The 17,347-nt window shown below is 43.7% G+C and overlaps 1 protein-coding gene across 1 annotated transcript; it reads right to left on the reverse strand.

Moving 5' to 3' along the window:
• Positions 1–58: 58 nt before the first annotated feature.
• On the reverse strand, positions 59–17,164 carry cope (COPI coat complex subunit epsilon). Its single transcript, XM_022251090.2, has 10 exons — positions 17,020–17,164; positions 15,417–15,479; positions 14,445–14,545; positions 13,762–13,864; positions 13,438–13,487; positions 12,909–13,044; positions 12,330–12,485; positions 11,299–11,367; positions 8,477–8,551; positions 59–1,529 (listed from the first exon to the last, which is right to left on the reverse strand). Exons 1-10 carry the CDS (start codon positions 17,116–17,118, stop codon positions 1,479–1,481), a joined length of 903 nt encoding a protein of 300 aa, XP_022106782.1. The 5' UTR covers positions 17,119–17,164; the 3' UTR covers positions 59–1,478.
• Positions 17,165–17,347: the final 183 nt, after the last annotated feature.

A 17,347-nucleotide genomic window follows, 5' to 3' on the forward strand; every position in this document is an offset into this window, starting at 1 on the left:
TGTTCATTCCCATGCTATACATATACTTGAAAATGAAAGTGACAGCGGTAGCGATAACTTCACAAACTTGAGCCGCTTTACTGCAGGCGTTTTATTTGTCCCATTTCTTCAATGAGAACAATGCTGGACAAGTATTAACTTTACACTCCAGTAGTGCACCCCGTCTGTATAGTCGACAAATTATGCTAATGAGGCCAAATCCAGCGTTCTGATTGGTCGAGAGGCTCGAAATGATTACTTAATATCGACTATACAGACGGGGTGCACTACTCACTCCAAATAAGGAAAGAGCATGATGAAATACCAAGGAAATACACGTACATTTTGAGTTATCCATGACCCCGAAAGCAGAAACAAGCACTTATTTCATGATGGGACTATGGCATAACCCCACCGAGTGGGAAAAGAAATTGGCGTGCGTCACGGAACCACGTGTGAATAACTGGTAGTCTGAAACTACGTCAACAACACATATGTCGAGAGAGATACATGCAGTTCAACAGGATCAGGTTTGCAACTATGAGACCCCAAAACATGCACTTCTCAGGTTATTGATAAAGGCCCAAGACCCATGACTAACAATTGCTAAAAGAATCGATACTGTATCCTACAACCTTGATCTTATCCCAAGCAAATACTTCAAGCAAAAAGTGTACAGGCTGGAACAATATAAAATTAATACGTTTGCAATAATAGAGCAAAACCCTCAAAAAGGTTATTACTGGTAAAATGTACAATTGAAATCATAACAATGTTTCACATACCTCGTCCAAACAATAAATGCAGGAAAAACAGGCGATAGGGGAAAAACACAATTTTTGTAAACATTTTCTTCTCAGATCTTCCATTGGAAAATCAAACAAAAAAACTGTGGGGGAAATAAAAACCAAAAACCTGTTGACACAGGTTGCCAGAAAGTGGTCGCGGAGAGTCGTGGATTTTATCGGCCATGTAATCAAATCCAGTGTGTCTGGGGGGTTGGTATTAAGCTCTCAAAACCAACTAAAAGGCTTCGTTGGATTTCTATTAAGGGTTTTCAGGGCAAGTCGTGACTGGTTCGCTCTTCTACAGATGGGGGATTAAATCAAAGCATCTTTCCTGGGATTTCTAAAGAAAAATGGACAAGTATGTGTATAAATCAACAAGCACTCTTTGTACTTCTCTGTTGGAAGTAGAGAAATATTACCAATCTTCTGCTTTTTGCTCACACGGTTGCTACGATGATTCTTTACAAATTCAGTAACCAGATGCCATAATATTTGTCCTAGCTCTTTAGATCAAAGCTGCAGGTAAGCTACAACAGTGACATGTAGCGCCCATAGCCTTAGGAATTTTTCCAGGTGCCCCCCGATCTACACCGTCAATGTTATCAAGGGTAAGATTTTCTTTCGTAACTACGGGTGAACAAGTATAACGGTATGTATTAACCAGGTTAGTCAGTGGTGGTTTGTAGATTGGCTGCGGTCTGGTCCCCTACCTCATGCAGATGCTGAGACGTACTGTTTGGCTAAACGATCCAACTCTGCCTCCTGAATGCAAAAAGTGATACAAAAACGCACCAGTGCTAGTGTTTTCTGTTTGATAAAGGAATTCAAACCAAAAGGTAACTACAGTTTTAAGTGATGACAGAATTTCAAGGATTTATTTGAAATGGAGGAAGGATTTCATGCTTTTGTTGGAACTTGTGTTTATTGAACTTACTGAACTTTAATAACCTTAAAGGTCATAAAAAATACAAAGACTTCTTCAAGCATACAAGGTTTCTTCAGGCTTGTGAACTGCAGAGCTACAATTGGGGAGGAAATCCTTGGTTTTACAACCAGAAATACATGTGCATGATAATATGTCTATAATATATTTTCATTAGTCGCATACGCGCTCATCTTGTCTCTTTCAATTTGAGCTAAACAGTGAAATTTGTGTGAGACTGCTACAACTGTCACAGGGCAATCAGTGTTCCCCGTAGCAACACTGCGACTCTTGGGTCAAAATTTTGTTCAGAGTCACTGCCTGAGATCATGTGATCAACGGAGGAGGTTTCAGGTGGCCCATGGGCTAATGCGGTGTTGTGTCAGAACGGAAGTACCACTGCTTAAATTACGTCCATTTTCTGCGCCTACTAATGGCTTTGGAAGGTATAATTTACCGAAATCAAATTATCCTCGGAATACTCCTTTGGGCACACAGAGTCCAATATAACACCTCACCCAGCATCTCTGACTGCTTGTGGCAACATCCAACCAACACAGTCCTACTCAAATCGCAATTTGAAACAAGGGGTTACTCTCTCAATTTCATCGGTTACAGACAGGGAAGAAGAACTTCAGCTGAAGAAGGAAAACTACGAAGGAAGAGAAGATTATCCTAACAAATTTCTTGCTTTCCCATGATATACATGTACCTGTACGCTGTTTTGGTAATGGTAAACAGAGCCATTAAATAATTCCCAGAAGAAAAGAGTGGAATTAAGCCCTTTGTGAGACTGAGAGAGTTTGGTAAGGAAATCGATTGGATTGGTACAAGTACGGCGATTCAATCAACTTGACTGAAAAAATGTTATTCTGATGCTTGTCTGGCTTGTCAGAAAAGAGTAGAGTTTCGCTCTCTAGAAAAGAGTTTGGCATGACGACATTCAAGTCAGAATAGCTTGCATTGTGGGATTATGAAGGAAAATTGCAGGATGGAGGAGACCAAAATCTCATTTGAGAGTTCTTATAAGACTTTTCTTGAAAGGCAAAGCAGTTTCCTCAATGATCGGAGAGGGGATTTGCGCAGAGGGGGAAATTAAGAATTTCACGGTTCTTTGCAAAGCTGGCTTTGCTCAGGTCGTCGTACTTAGCTGATGAAATTCTACCGGAAGAAACCCCATTTCTTGAAATTAAAAATACATTGGGATGGGGGTGAGGCAGAGATAGTGCCAAAATAAACGCACCCTCCTTTACATTTCTACTTGAGAACCTACAAATTACATTTTCTTTGAGGGGGGGTGTAAGCATGTTCATGCCCACAATCCTAGTTCCACAACACCCATCCATCTTTGGGTTGTTTGTTCCCTGGATTTCGATAAGTTTTTTCTTTCAAAGCAAACCTTACAAAAGTGCATTCCCTCATCAATCTGACTGCCCGTCTGCACATGACAGGAGCATTTACTTTACAGGTTGTCTACTGGCTAATTAAGTGCAAGATTTCCGCCACATAAGCAGAAACAACAGAGGCACAAGACAGTCGCCAGTCGGGAGAAAAACGTAACATCATGCTTGCATGAATGATCCTCCTTATGCGACAGTCAGGCAAACCCGAGCAATGCTTGCTGCACTGGGACCGCTAACAACGGCTGGCAGACTTTGAAGAGCACAAGTAAAAAACCTGGAGTTGCCTGTACCACCTGCTGGAAATTTATGAAATGCTGGTTGTACAACCCCCTTCTTCAGTGGAATCACTGTTCTTTCAGTTCTTTAAAGCTGGGGCGGGTGCGTCCGCTTCAACCGCATTAAGGATCAGCACTGCAATCTATGTACATGTAAATTTAATTGTGGTTGTGTTTTGTCCTTAACATTTCTGGTTTCAATTTTCACATGTATCACGTTTTGCGTGTTCCTTTTCACTTGAATTGATTTGTATACCTTTATTTGGAAATCGTCACTAAAATGCCTGAAAGCTTTCTTTTTTTTTTTCTGGTGAAAAAATCTCACGAATTGTTTTATTATTCTGTCAATACTAAGTCTAGTCTTTAGTGTTCATTTGAAGTTAGTTATGTTTTTTAATTCTACGGATTGTGAATGGGATTTAGATTAGGATCTTACTGCAGTTAATTTTGTGATTTGTTTTGATTTGTCCATGTGTTCACGTGCTGCATGGCTGTGAATTGAGACTGCCTGGATTGATATTCCAGACCATTCACATATTATTAAGTGTACAACCATCACCCATTATGCAAATTACTAACATGTAGCACTGACATTGAATCTCACCGTTACAAGCACAAATCTTCTAGCCATATGTGCAAATGCTGTGCAGATGTTAATTGGATTACTGATTGGCTAAAGCCTTCATTAAAATGTGGTTTAATAATCCAAAATAAAAGCAGCCGAACATGATCAGAGTTTTTTATTTAATTATATCACCCAGCTTTGCTCAGGTGAAAGAACAAGACAGAAATGTAGACCATGGAGTGGAAAATTTGTAGTAGCCAACTTTCTACCGTAACCGTTCATCCACTGCAGGCAACTGTCTATTACGGGCATCTGCTGATGTAGCCATTGGCCTCTCATGGCCATCTTGGAACCTCTCCACCATGGCCAGTTTTCACTGTAGCCATCCTCTTATTATGATCATTCCATCCACCGTTGGCACCTGCCCGATGCGACCACCCAACATGGCCAGTTCAGCTGGACCACCTGTCCAATGTGTACACCTGTCCACAGTGGGCACTTATGATGACTTATCTACAGAGGGCACCTGCAGGTTTTTGCCACCTGTCCACGCACGCATCTCTCTGTTCCGCCCATCTGAAGTTCATCCCCATGGCGACACCTTTATTTGTCAGGTTTTGCCATTCTTTACTCACCCACACAAATAAGCAAATTATTGACAGCAAATTTAATTTGAAAAAGGAGGAAGGCAACAGAGAACCAGAAAGTGCAGACACGTATTGCTTTTCCAAATGACAACTTGGTGCTCAATCTGATTAGCTGACTCGGTCTTCCTCTACAAAACCGTCTTCAAAAACGGCAAGGAAACCCAAGGTTTAAAATCATCGTATATGACAATGAGAGTTTTTTCTTATTCAAGGGTGGATGAACCTCAGGCCAGTCTAAACAAGGGCCAAAAGAGAATTAAAATCCCTACGTCTATCTTCCACTGAATGGCGGTAAGGTGATTTGAATAACAAATTGAAAGGGCCTCTTAAAACGGAAAGATAATACCCACTAAGGATGACTAAAATAGCAATGCTTTCCTGCCGAGTTCATGGTCCAGCAGGATTTGGACATGAAAAGAGAAAGGAAAAGATTACAGAAAAGACAGTATTGTGCTGCTACACAGTGCACAACCACAGGCAGTGCATTTGTGAAACCCATGAGATTTCTGAACTGAAAATCAGAGAGCAAGGGAATAAATTCGGTACACGATATTTTTCAGAAAACTGTTATGGGGCTTGGGAGACTGACAAGGGGTTGGTGTGTGCTCGGACAATCACCGGCAGCACTGAAAAGCAAAGAAAACCCTCCTTCCACCGTGTTATCTCAGACTCATTTGCACTCAGCTATGGAGGTACATGGACATGTATTCTTGGCACCACGACTACACGTACGTGACCACCCATTTGAATGGGGGACTGCATCAGCGACGAGAAGATCCGTCTGCACCATCCAAATTTGTTTTGGGGGGAAAAAAGAGAGGAAAAAAAAATAGCTATCCAGGGGAAGGGGGCTACTGATATTGAAGGGAGGGGGGGTAGTCTGAGTTATGCCTGCTGGAAAGAGGGCTCTGAATTATGCCTGCTGGGAAGGGGGCTCTGAATTATGCCTGCTGGGAAGGGGGCTCTGAATTATGCCTGCTGGGAAGGGGGCTCTGAATTATGCCTGCTGGGAAGGGGGCTCTGAGTTATGCCTGCTGGGAAGGGGGCTCTGAATTACGCCTGCTGGGAAGGGGGCTCTGAATTATGCCCGCTGGGAAGGGGGCTCTGAATTATGCCTGCTGGGAAGGGGGCTCTGAATTATGCCCGCTGGGAAGGGGGCTCTGAATTATGCCTGCTGGGAAGGGGGCTCTGAATTATGCCCGCTGGGAAGGGGGCTCTGAATTATGCCTGCTGGGAAGGGGGCTCTGAATTATGCCTGCTGGGAAGGGGGCTCTGAATTATGCCTGCTGGGAAGGGCGCTTTGAATTATGCCTGCTGGGAAGGGGGCTCTGAATTACGCCTGCTGGGAAGGGGGCTCTGAATTATGCCTGCTGGGAAGGGGGCTCTGAATTATGCCTGCTGGGAAGGGGGCTCTGAATTATGCCTGCTGGGAAGGGGGCTCTGAATTATGCCTGCTGGGAAGGGGGCTCTGAGTTATGCCTGCTGGGAAGGGGGCTCTGAGTTATGCCTGCTGGGAAGGGGGCTCTGAGTTATGCCTGCTGGGAAGGGCGCTTTGAATTATGCCTGCTGGGAAGGGGGCTCTGAATTATGCCTGCTGGGAAGGGCGCTTTGAATTATGCCTGCTGGGAAGGGCGCTTTGAATTATGCCTGCTGGGAAGGGCGCTTTGAATTATGCCTGCTGGGAAGGGGGCTCTGAATTATGCCTGCTGGGAAGGGGGCTCTGAATTACGCCTGCTGGGAAGGGGGCTCTGAATTATGCCTGCTGGGAAGGGGGCTCTGAGTTATGCCTGCTGGGAAGGGGGCTCTGAATTATGCCTGCTGGGAAGGGGGCTCTGAATTATGCCTGCTGGGAAGGGGGCTCTGAGTTATGGCTGCTGGGAAGGGGGCTCTGAATTACGCCTGCTGGAAAGGGGGCTCTGAATTATGCCTGCTGGGAAGGGGGCTCTGAGTTATGCCTGCTGGGAAGGGGGCTCTGAATTATGCCTGCTGGGAAGGGGGCTTTGAATTATGCCTGCTGGGAAGGGGGCTCTGAATTATGCCTGCTGGGAAGGGGGCTCTGAATTATGCCTGCTGGGAAAGGGGCTCTGAATTATGCCTGCTGGGAAAGGGGCTCTGAATTATGCCTACTGGGAAAGGGGCTCTGAGTTATGCCTGCTGGGAAGGGGGCTCTGAATTATGCCTGCTGGGAAGGGGGCTCTGAATTATGCCTGCTGGGAAGGGGGCTCTGAATTATGCCTGCTGGGAAGGGGGCTCTGAGTTATGCCTGCTGGGAAGGGGGCTCTGAATTATGCCTGCTGGGAAGGGGGCTCTGAGTTATGCCTGCTGGGAAGGGGGCTCTGAATTATGCCTGCTGGGAAGGGGGCTCTGAATTACGCCTGCTGGGAAGGGGGCTCTGAATTACGCCTGCTGGGAAGGGGGCTCTGAATTACGCCTGCTGGGAAGGGGGCTCTGAATTACGCCTGCTGGGAAGGGGGCTCTGAATTATGCCTGCTGGGAAGGGGGCTCTGAGTTACGCCTGCTGGGAAGGGGGCTCTGAGTTATGCCTGCTGGGAAGGGGGCTCTGAATTATGCCTGCTGGGAAGGGGGCTCTGAATTATGCCTGCTGGGAAGGGGGCTCTGAATTATGCCTGCTGGGAAGGGGGCTCTGAATTATGCCTGCTGGGAAGGGGGCTCTGAGTTACGCCTGCTGGGAAGGGGGCTCTGAATTATGCCTGCTGGGAAGGGGGCTCTGAATTATGCCTGCTGGGAAGGGGGCTCTGAGTTACGCCTGCTGGGAAGGGGGCTCTGAATTATGCCTGCTGGGAAGGGGGCTCTGAGTTACGCCTGCTGGGAAGGGGGCTCTGAATTATGCCTGCTGGGAAGGGGGCTCTGAATTATGCCTGCTGGGAAGGGGGCTCTGAATTATGCCTGCTGGGAAGGGGGCTCTGAATTATGCCTGCTGGGAAGGGGGCTCTGAATTACGCCTGCTGGGAAGGGGGCTCTGAATTATGCCTGCTGGGAAGGGGGCTTTGAATTATGCCTGCTGGGAAGGGGGCTCTGAATTATGCCTGCTGGGAAGGGGGCTCTGAATTATGCCTGCTGGGAAGGGGGCTCTGAGTTATGCCTGCTGGGAAGGGGGCTCTGAATTATGCCTGCTGGGAAGGGGGCTCTGAGTTATGCCTGCTGGGAAGGGGGCTCTGAATTATGCCTGCTGGGAAGGGGGCTCTGAGTTACGCCTGCTGGGAAGGGGGCTCTGAATTACGCCTGCTGGGAAGGGGGCTCTGAATTATGCCTGCTGGGAAGGGGGCTCTGAATTATGCCTGCTGGGAAGGGGGCTCTGAGTTATGCCTGCTGGGAAGGGGGCTCTGAGTTATGCCTGCTGGGAAGGGGGCTCTGAATTATGCCTGCTGGGAAGGGGGCTCTGAATTATGCCTGCTGGGAAGGGGGCTCTGAATTATGCCTGCTGGGAAGGGGGCTCTGAATTATGCCTGCTGGGAAGGGGGCTCTGAATTATGCCTGCTGGGAAGGGGGCTCTGGGATAGGCCTCCTGGAAAAGAGAAGGATCTTGGATGCTTTTTTTTTCAGTATTCTTAACACAGAAAGAATAAACTTGGACATTTCAGTATTTCATTATTATCTGGGTCTAACTTTACTGGGATTTTAACAGTAGCCATTTGCTGAAGGGAAGAGGCGGGGGGGGGGGGCAGATCTGTAACTGACTTGTGCAAACTCTGCTCCAGACATGTTAATGCATGCAATAGCATGCTTTGTCTCAGCCCAGGGAAATTGTTACTTGGTAAAAAAAACCCTCTTGCTCCCAAAATGGGGCTTTTCACTTTTCTTCTTGAATACTTCTTGAATTACATGATCAGATTTAAATATTCTAAGGAGAGTAAGGAGGAACTATGGGAAACTAACCTTAGCAAGGTAATCCTTAAGGAATGGGTGACTCGCATGGGAATCCTTCAATTGGGAGATATATCTGTTGCTGACCTGGGCAAGTAAAGAGCACAGAGAGACTGAAAACGTTCAGCGCATGACAAAACTGCAGGAGTTAAAAAAAACTGTGCATTGTGCAATGATAAACATCAACCAAGAGTAGATACACTTGAGACACGTTAAATGGCAAATAAAAACTGCATTTGCTGCTAATGGCAAACTTGCAATGTCATGGCATTTGCACACACGCAGCTCAATCACAACAGTTGGATCATAAAATGTAAATGAACATCTAGTTGCCAGGGATACTTTTGAATTAAAGGCCTTTGAAAGAATCCTTTACAAAGTTAACATATAGGAGACCTCGACAATTTTTCAACCACATAACGTCCGTTTTTATGAGGATGCTAACTTGAGTGATGCATCCAAACAAAGAGTCCACTTTGGTGTTCTTGATGAAAACAACAACCAGATCACTAAGAAAAAATGGCTTCAGACTCATTTTGAGGAATCTGGCCGTGAAGGTTTTATGACATCCAATTTGCTTCAAGTATCATATTAGCAACGGTCAGAATTCATTGGCTACAAGTTAAGCAACTTTTGCAGCATTCACCATTTCAAAATTGTGCCCAAGCCTAATGTGCCACATATTTCATTGATCACATCATCCCTTGAATGCTAACGTCCTCCTACCCAAGACTAAAGTGCAGTGAAATCTGATCAATCATCATGGAGATGCTGGCGGTTAGCAAGATAAAAAAAAAAAGAAGGTTGATTTACCAGCATGAAAGGCACACAGATTCCGTGCCTAAGTACCCCTAAAGACCGCACCATGCCACACATCACTGTCAACCAGGAGCACGTCTTGCATGCAAGGAGCCTCATCGTGATAAGACTACACCTGAGCTAACAGGATAAGAGCTCTCACTTCTTGACTAATCCCCACCCCACGCCTTGGAGCTGGTCGCCTTGGCTTTTGTTGCTGGGCACAATTCCATCTTCCCTGGTATGTGTTTTCCAATATGCACAGGTGAACCGTGTACGTCAACACAAGAAGTGTAAACGCACTTCACTCTTTGCCGTTGCCGTTACATATTATTTCGGCCAAAAATTTCAACTTTCAAAAAAAGGCAGGCAACACAGCAGCCAACTTCTGTTACATGCAAACAAATGCCACTTACACTGACTTGACAGGGTCATTTGAACAATATTTGCACCATAATTCTAAACCAAACTTTATATTTTGCAATATTCTAGGTAGTGTTGTAGTACTCGTGCACGAGTACTTTTTTCTGTACTCGTACTCATGAAAATGTACTCGTACTCTCAAGAAGTTTCCTTGTACTCGTACCAAAGTGGAAAAGTACCTATACTCGAGCACCCAGTCAGGGCTTTCAGTGAAGGCAGCATCCAGTTGATTTAGCTCCATAACTAACATAAAGAAAAGCCACATCCGTGGATTTCATGGTATCAACAATGAGGTCATAACCTGATAGCCCTGTCGAGTAAAAACAAAACTTCCTAACACCCATGTGTTCTGCTTACAGTACTAATGCACATACAATGAATTAAAAATGTGGCCATTAGCCAAAACAGTTCGCACATTGTTCATTCTACTTGCCTGTGTGCTACCATCACAATAACTCGCTTATTTTCTGCTTGTAGAACTTGTACTCATGTACTTAGAGTACTTCTTCTCTATACTCATACTCATGAAAATATACTCAAACTCTCAAGAAAAAATTCCTCCTACTCAAACCAATGTACTCATACTCGTACTCACGGAAAAGTATTTGAACTCATGGAAAAGTACTTGTACTCATGGAAAAGTACTTGTACTCATGGAAAAGTACTTGTACTCATGGGAAAGTACTTGTACTCATGGAAAAGTACTCTACTACAGTACTGACTCTAGGGTCCAGGAGTTCAAGCTCAACACACTTTGCCTCCACAGACAGTTCACCTTCTTGTTAGTGTACAAAACATTATATGCTGTCTGGTTGAACTTGTGAAATAAATGGGCAGAAGATTTTAGCTTGATAATTTATCCCTAACCCTGCTGAATCCAACAGGTTCCAACCATTCCACACTGCCGATGGAGCCTGTTGGATTCAGCAGTAAAGGCTTGTACATTTTCATGTTAGATCCAGTTGGATTCAGCAGGTAACAGAATGTGTACACAGTTGGATCTGGTGGGATTCAGCAGGCAACTGAATGGGAACATGCATGCAGGTGGACCCCGTTGGATTCCCTGTTGTGCCTTGTTTTGATTACTGGTACACAATGCTGGGGATTATCAACAAACAAAACCAAGAAAAGAAAAAGATAAAGAAAAGATAAAGACAAAAATAAAAACACAAAAAAGAAAAGATAAAGTAAAAGAAAGAAACAAAAAAGATATAGAATAGAAACAGTAACAGACACGTGTGAGACAGTTGATGTCTATTAGACTCAGTAAACAACAAAGTCCTGCCAAGTTGGACTCTGTTGGACTCAGCAGATAACTAATAACATGGGCAGTTACATCCTGTTGGGTTCAGCCGGCAACTGCACTGTGCGACACGGTTGGACTCTGTTGGATCCTGTTGGATTGAGCAGGTAAGTATTTTGTTTTGTTTAATTCCCCAGCAACTCCCAAGGTTGCACTCCGCTGGATGGAGCAGGAAACTAAAATGAGTCACCGTTGAACTTGGTTGGATTTAGCAGCAAAGGCCTGGGGAACCCCCTAGGGAGTTAGGGTTTTTAATTGGAATACTCATGTTTTTGGCCTGGACACAGAGCTGGACTAGGTAATGGCTTACCTCTGGCGCCTTGCCAAGATGTTGGGACAGGACAATCATGTTGATAAGACTTTCTGGGTTGTTGCTATCCTACAAGGATGAAAGTGTCCAAATAAAAGACATTCAGAATTGTTTCCATGCTAGGTGAGTAGATATTACAGCTAAAGAGACTGGCAGCCTTTCGGAAGTAAAACTGTTGCAACAGGTGTAAGGATAACAAAATTCCAATGGGAGTGGCAGTCACCACTTTACACTTGTACAGACCGTTATTACAATTTTTAGGCTTTCCATCTAATGCAGCGGGGCGTTCTCAATTTCACCTAAGAATTCTCTTGAGGAAAGGCTCCAGAAATTTTTGCGTTCATCTGGTTTATTCCCACAATATCATTACTTTCGAAGGCCTTTAAATCTTGCACAATTTACTGGTCCAAAAGCAATTTGTGCAAAGCTTTTATTGGCTACCTCCGTTTTGAAAGGGATGAGAGGTTAAAAGCATCACCAGACACAGACAATGTTATCTAGGTGTATTACGACTCCAACCCGGACGAAGAGAACAAGATGTAGAACTACTATGCGCAACCTTGTATAGAGGATTTTCACTCAAATGATTTTTGACGGTCAGTGTTCAATTTAAAGTGCACACGCCTTCTAAGTCTCTCAACATTCTGGTATACATGAGATTGCTAACAGAAATACCCAGATTCAAAAATGCCCGCACCTCCATGGACATGGTACACTTCTTGAAATGCTTTTGCCCGTCATGTTATGACATGTGAATAACCTCTACTATTGGCCAGTCAATGGCATCAGCATAAACATCTAAGACAACGGGAGCTCGGTCAAAACACTTGGATCCAGTGGTGGTGGACATCCTCAGACTCCGAGTCCATCTGGCCACGAGACAGCTGATCTCTTGAATCTTGTGGCAAGTTTCCAAATTTTGACCACTGTTGCTGGCTGCTCTGACACGCCTGACTTCTAGCCCTACCACTGCAAGGGAGGGGGGGTTGGGTTGAGGGCTAACGGCTGCACTGCGAGTAGCATTCACCCACCTTTTCTAAAGCTTCCTGCAGTATACTTTCTGCGTCTTCTATCTTGCCTTGCTGCAGGTATGCAGTTGCCTGGCCGTTCAGGAGAAGTGGCGTACTGGCATTTTTATCGGCAAGCTCTTGGAAGATGTAGAATGCATCTTGAAGCTTCTCACCTCCCTTGAAAGGGTATCAAAGAACACAGATTCCACTTCATCTCTTGTCTTTGGTTTCATGCCTAAAACTGCACTAATTTGATCGCCTAAAGGTTAAATCTTCAGGCCAAACTGGACGTCATTTTCTGCTACACAAACTCGCTGATGAGAGGCCAATCTGAATACTTTGATCTCATTACAGCAGTAGAGCCGATTGTGGAAGTTGAAACAAAGACATAAATCTCAGACACAGCCGAGATTTGACAAGGGTAAAGAATCATGAACATTGTCCCATAATCTGTCATAACAACCTCAAGAACTTACTGTCCTGTCAATTTCATGTCAAAGGTAATAGGTATTTTGGTACTCACTCACAAGCCACTTTTACACCAGTATCCCGAGCACCTTAATTCAATTGCAATGGCTAACGTTGAACCAACACACTCACCACAGCCAGGTTGAACCATGCCTGGGCCATCTGCGTCAGTGTGGCATCGTCGTCCTTCTCCTGCATCTTTTTGAGTTCCTTCTTGGCGAGGTCAACTCTATCTATCCTGAGGCAGGTCTGAATGGTCAGGGCTAGGCTGGAATATGGAGGGGGGAGGAACCCGTTTGTTGGTGGCAAGTTACAATCATTTTGAATATCACTCTCGATTCCTCAATGTGCAACTTTTGCTTGTTTCAAAAGATCAGTCATTTGGACAGCACTGATAAGAAGCTGGATATACATGTAATGCTGCAACTCCTTCAGCGCTACTCTTGGCTCTAGCTTAATGAGGAACTTCTGGTTTTGAAACTTTACTGGAACAAGCAAATGAACTAGCCTGTCTGAAGTGGGCACAGCTAAGCTCCGACAAATGCTTCCTTTGTTGACAATAACTACAGTCACAATGTGGCTTCCAAAAGAGACGGAATGTGTACTCAATTTGAGACGCTGACATTTTATAGACTGGCATCCTAAAGAGTGACAAACTCACCATTCAAGAGACTCAGACTGGTGGAGGCACCTCAACGCAGCATCAAAGTTCTGGGGGAAAAAAAGTGCGAGGGACTCCTGCTTCAATGCAATTCTTTTAAATTGATGATTTTCCCGAGCAAACAGCTGGGCAAGCAGAACTTTCTGTCAAACTGAATTAGAACTTTTACCCAAAGGCCAACATGCATATAATTCCTCATCATGTTGGTCACTTTTCCCACCTCTTTTAGCAATAAACTCCTTTGACCATTAGATGAATGTGCTCCAATGGATAATCATGGCAGACCTTTGACCCTACAACATGCTGTCAAGCAGTTTTTCCCACCTCTTCATGATAGTAGATGGATGCTGCCATCAGAAGGAATGTGTCATTGTTGACGTCCAAGCTAGAGCTCATCTTCTTGTCAAGATCAGCAAGAATCTTTTCTCTGTACAAGCAAAAATTAACCAATTATATTGATTATAATGTGCGTACTGTGTGCGTTATTGTAACTGATTATGCGTATGGTTTGTTCATAAACAATCTACTGGTCTGTGTGACCAAATATTCGGATATATTTGATCAAATTTAAGGTTGAATATTCGAATAGTAAATTATTTGAATTGACTCAGCCCTACAGTGATCCAAATAACTGTTTCAGCCATTAGAAAAAATTTGTACTTGGGCATGCATGTTCTTGAATCAAGTGAATAAAGCTAAACAGTTCCAGAAGAATTTTAAAAAACTTGTTGCCTTGAGCAAGATTATGCGAGGATCGAAACATGAGGCCCTCCACATTTTGTGATTTGTATTTTAGGTCACTATAGTCAGCAAGCAGTTTGTAGCAGTTTTGCATTACATATGTTCTTGAATTTTGAAAAAAAAGAAGCCTTCTCAAACTTACATTAGAAACTAGACATTCGAAGTACAGCATTGCTCTAATCTCTGAGTTTCCAAACCAAAGGCAATTCCCTTTGTTCCATCTCTTTTCTGAAATAGATAAAGTAGCTTTCAAATTTGAATAGTACCTTTTGTTTGCCGAGGCCATGTAGTCAGCAAACATCTTCACTGCCTGCAGCTCAGGAGCCGAGGAAGATTTCACCTCATCCAACACAACGCCATAGTTACGCTGTTGGAGACAGAGGAAGAAGTCACAAAGGGGATTCTATGTGACATTTTGTCCTCCCATGGGACAAATACAGGTATGCTACCCCAGGCACAGGTGCATGTCACAAATACACAGTACATGACACAGATGATCCTGTTCTGAATGTTGGAACAGACATGTACTTTAGGCCAAGCAAAAATATATGAGTATGTTTCCAATTACCTGATCCAACCTTAAATCACTCGTATTGTTTGTGTTAAAAATGTATAAAAACGTAAGGTAACATCCAGGATATTAAAACATTTTATGTACATAATTAATTTTTAAAACATCCAGCTTGAAAAATGGCTTGATCTTTTGTGAAACCTGCTACTTTTCATTCACGTCTTCTTCCACCATTTAACATAAACAGTTGAAATCTGACAGTTGTCACTTGAAAATGTTTACAGGTGAGCATAGAAAAACTGGCCACTATCTCAAGTTAATACTTTCCGCCTGAAAATTTGGAATAGAAAAACAGTTTGCCCACCTACATGTACCCAGCCACCTTCATTTTTCTTTCAATGAAACAGGACACATAGCTACTTGTTTTGCATGAAACCTCCCAGAGTATCGTAATCCCTCTACACTTCACTTTTTTGGGTACTGTAATTTTCAAGAGAAATTAAGCCTCGATAAAACAACATGTGGCTTGTCTCTAAACTCTTCAAACTCTTCAAAAGCCTCTGCATGGATTTTAAAGGAATGGGGAGGGGGTTAACTCAAAAAAAACGAGGACAAAGCTAAGCTTTATCTACACAAAAGGTTCATAAAAATGCACCGTTAGTACAATAAAATCAGATCAGATTGAATGGCCAAAGACTTTTGACAACAAAGTAAGGAAGTTTCTTACCCCAGCAATGTAAGCCCTGTACATGAAGACATCTCGCATTACCTTGAGATCTGATGTTGAGGGCTAAAAACCAAAAAGCAAACAGAACATCCAGTGTAATTTGTAATCTTTATATTATTATCAATTCATGCCAATTATAATTATACTAATCAGCCTACCATTCTCCAGTTGTACTAGGTAATTTCCAATACTAGTTTGAGTGATATATACCAAAACCAACTTCTTGGATCATATAGGAAAAAGATTGGCAGAACAATCCAGCAGAAAATTAGCAGAAGCAGAGTCTTTATTTTAGCACTATTTTCATGGTTGTGCTCCAAGTTTCCTAAACTTTTCCAATAATTACAGATTTCGTTGACAATGAAAGTTCACAGATTCCTACTAACACGGGAGTATTAATCCTGAAGATCTTTGTGAATATACAAATTCCTGGACATCAATCGCTTCTGATTCGTAACTTTTTGCTACTGCCAAATGTTTTGTCATTTCAATCTTACAAAACTGTTAAGTTTCCCCCAAAAACAAAGGCAATACTCTCTTTACTGCACTGACCCTATATTTTGGAAAATGAAATTGTAAATTGTGAGAAAATGTGACTTTTTTACTGATAAACTTGCTATGCAAATTCGAGTCCACCATGCTGCATGTGTCATAACACAGTTTTCCCCTCATATTGACTCATAATTTCCCTAAAAACCCTGCCCTTTTTTGACATTAAGCCTACAGATTTTGTGCATGATGACACAGTCAGATGTAGCTCTCCCTCCTATTATAGGAACAGTCCCCAAATTTACAATTCCCAGAACTGGGATCCGATGTCCGGCGTCCGCTCCCACGCAACGTTATCAACCAGCGAACGGCAGTGGGAGCAGGGCAGATGTTAGCCCCACTAGTGTGGCACGGACTCTCACTCCCGATCCATCCTTACCCACACATCCGTATACGCAATTTTGTGTCAGTGTATTGAACATTCCGGCGCACCCACTTATCATCCTGGGCGCAATTTCTTTTGCACACGAACATGATTCTTGACCTTTCCGCTTTCTAAAAACTGTTCCATGTCAAGACATATGTAATACATGGACTGAGCGATAAGATACTACATGTACCAATGGGCTCTCCCAAAACTTTGGCAGCAGTTTAGGTATCTTGACATGGAACAGCCGTCGAGACGATGAGGGGTCAAGTGACGTAATGCTCAATGACCTTATTTTAAAGATGGCGACTGAGAGAGCGAGCCCGTTAGATTGAATGGATAAAGGCAAAAAGACTGGAAAATACCTGAATAATGTGAGTGAAATCATTCAATAAATGTTTTTTAGAAAGCGGAAAGGTCAAGAATCATGTTCGTTTGCAAAAGAAATTGCGCCCACGATGATAAGTGGGAGCGCCGGAATGTTCAATACGCCGACACGAAATTGCGTATTCGGATGTGTGGCTAAGCTAAGGACAGATCGGGAGTGATCCGTGCCACACTAGTAGTGGGGCTTGGCGGACGTCGGACCTTGTGGCGTTGGTTCGTAGCTTTTTTCCGCTCCATCTGCCCACTGATGGCAGTGAACAAGTACTGTCGCAACTGTCCTTCTAATTCCAAAATTAATACCTTCAATTTGTGTGCTTCACTGATGCAATGTTGGAAGTTTCCCAAGTAAAAAGCATTGCGAATCTCGAACAACTCGTCCACGTCGCTCTGCGCTGCCATGATGGATGATGCATGATGGGTACACGTTGAGGAGTGGCTATTTCATGTTCGAAGAATCAAGTATCAAACGACTGTTTTATGCAAATTAAATACTATTCGCGGTTGAGAGGACGGGCAGCATAGCAGTTTGGGAGCAATTGATGCTGTTAAATCTCGAAAAAGAGGCCCTCTAGTTGGATTTAAGCCAATACTGAATATATGGTCCCATCGATTTAAAAAAAAATCACCG

This window comes from Acanthaster planci, linkage group LG05 (genome assembly GCF_054643075.1).
Source record: "Acanthaster planci isolate LZ-2023a linkage group LG05, COTS_SCS, whole genome shotgun sequence".
Taxonomy (NCBI): domain Eukaryota; kingdom Metazoa; phylum Echinodermata; class Asteroidea; order Valvatida; family Acanthasteridae; genus Acanthaster; species Acanthaster planci.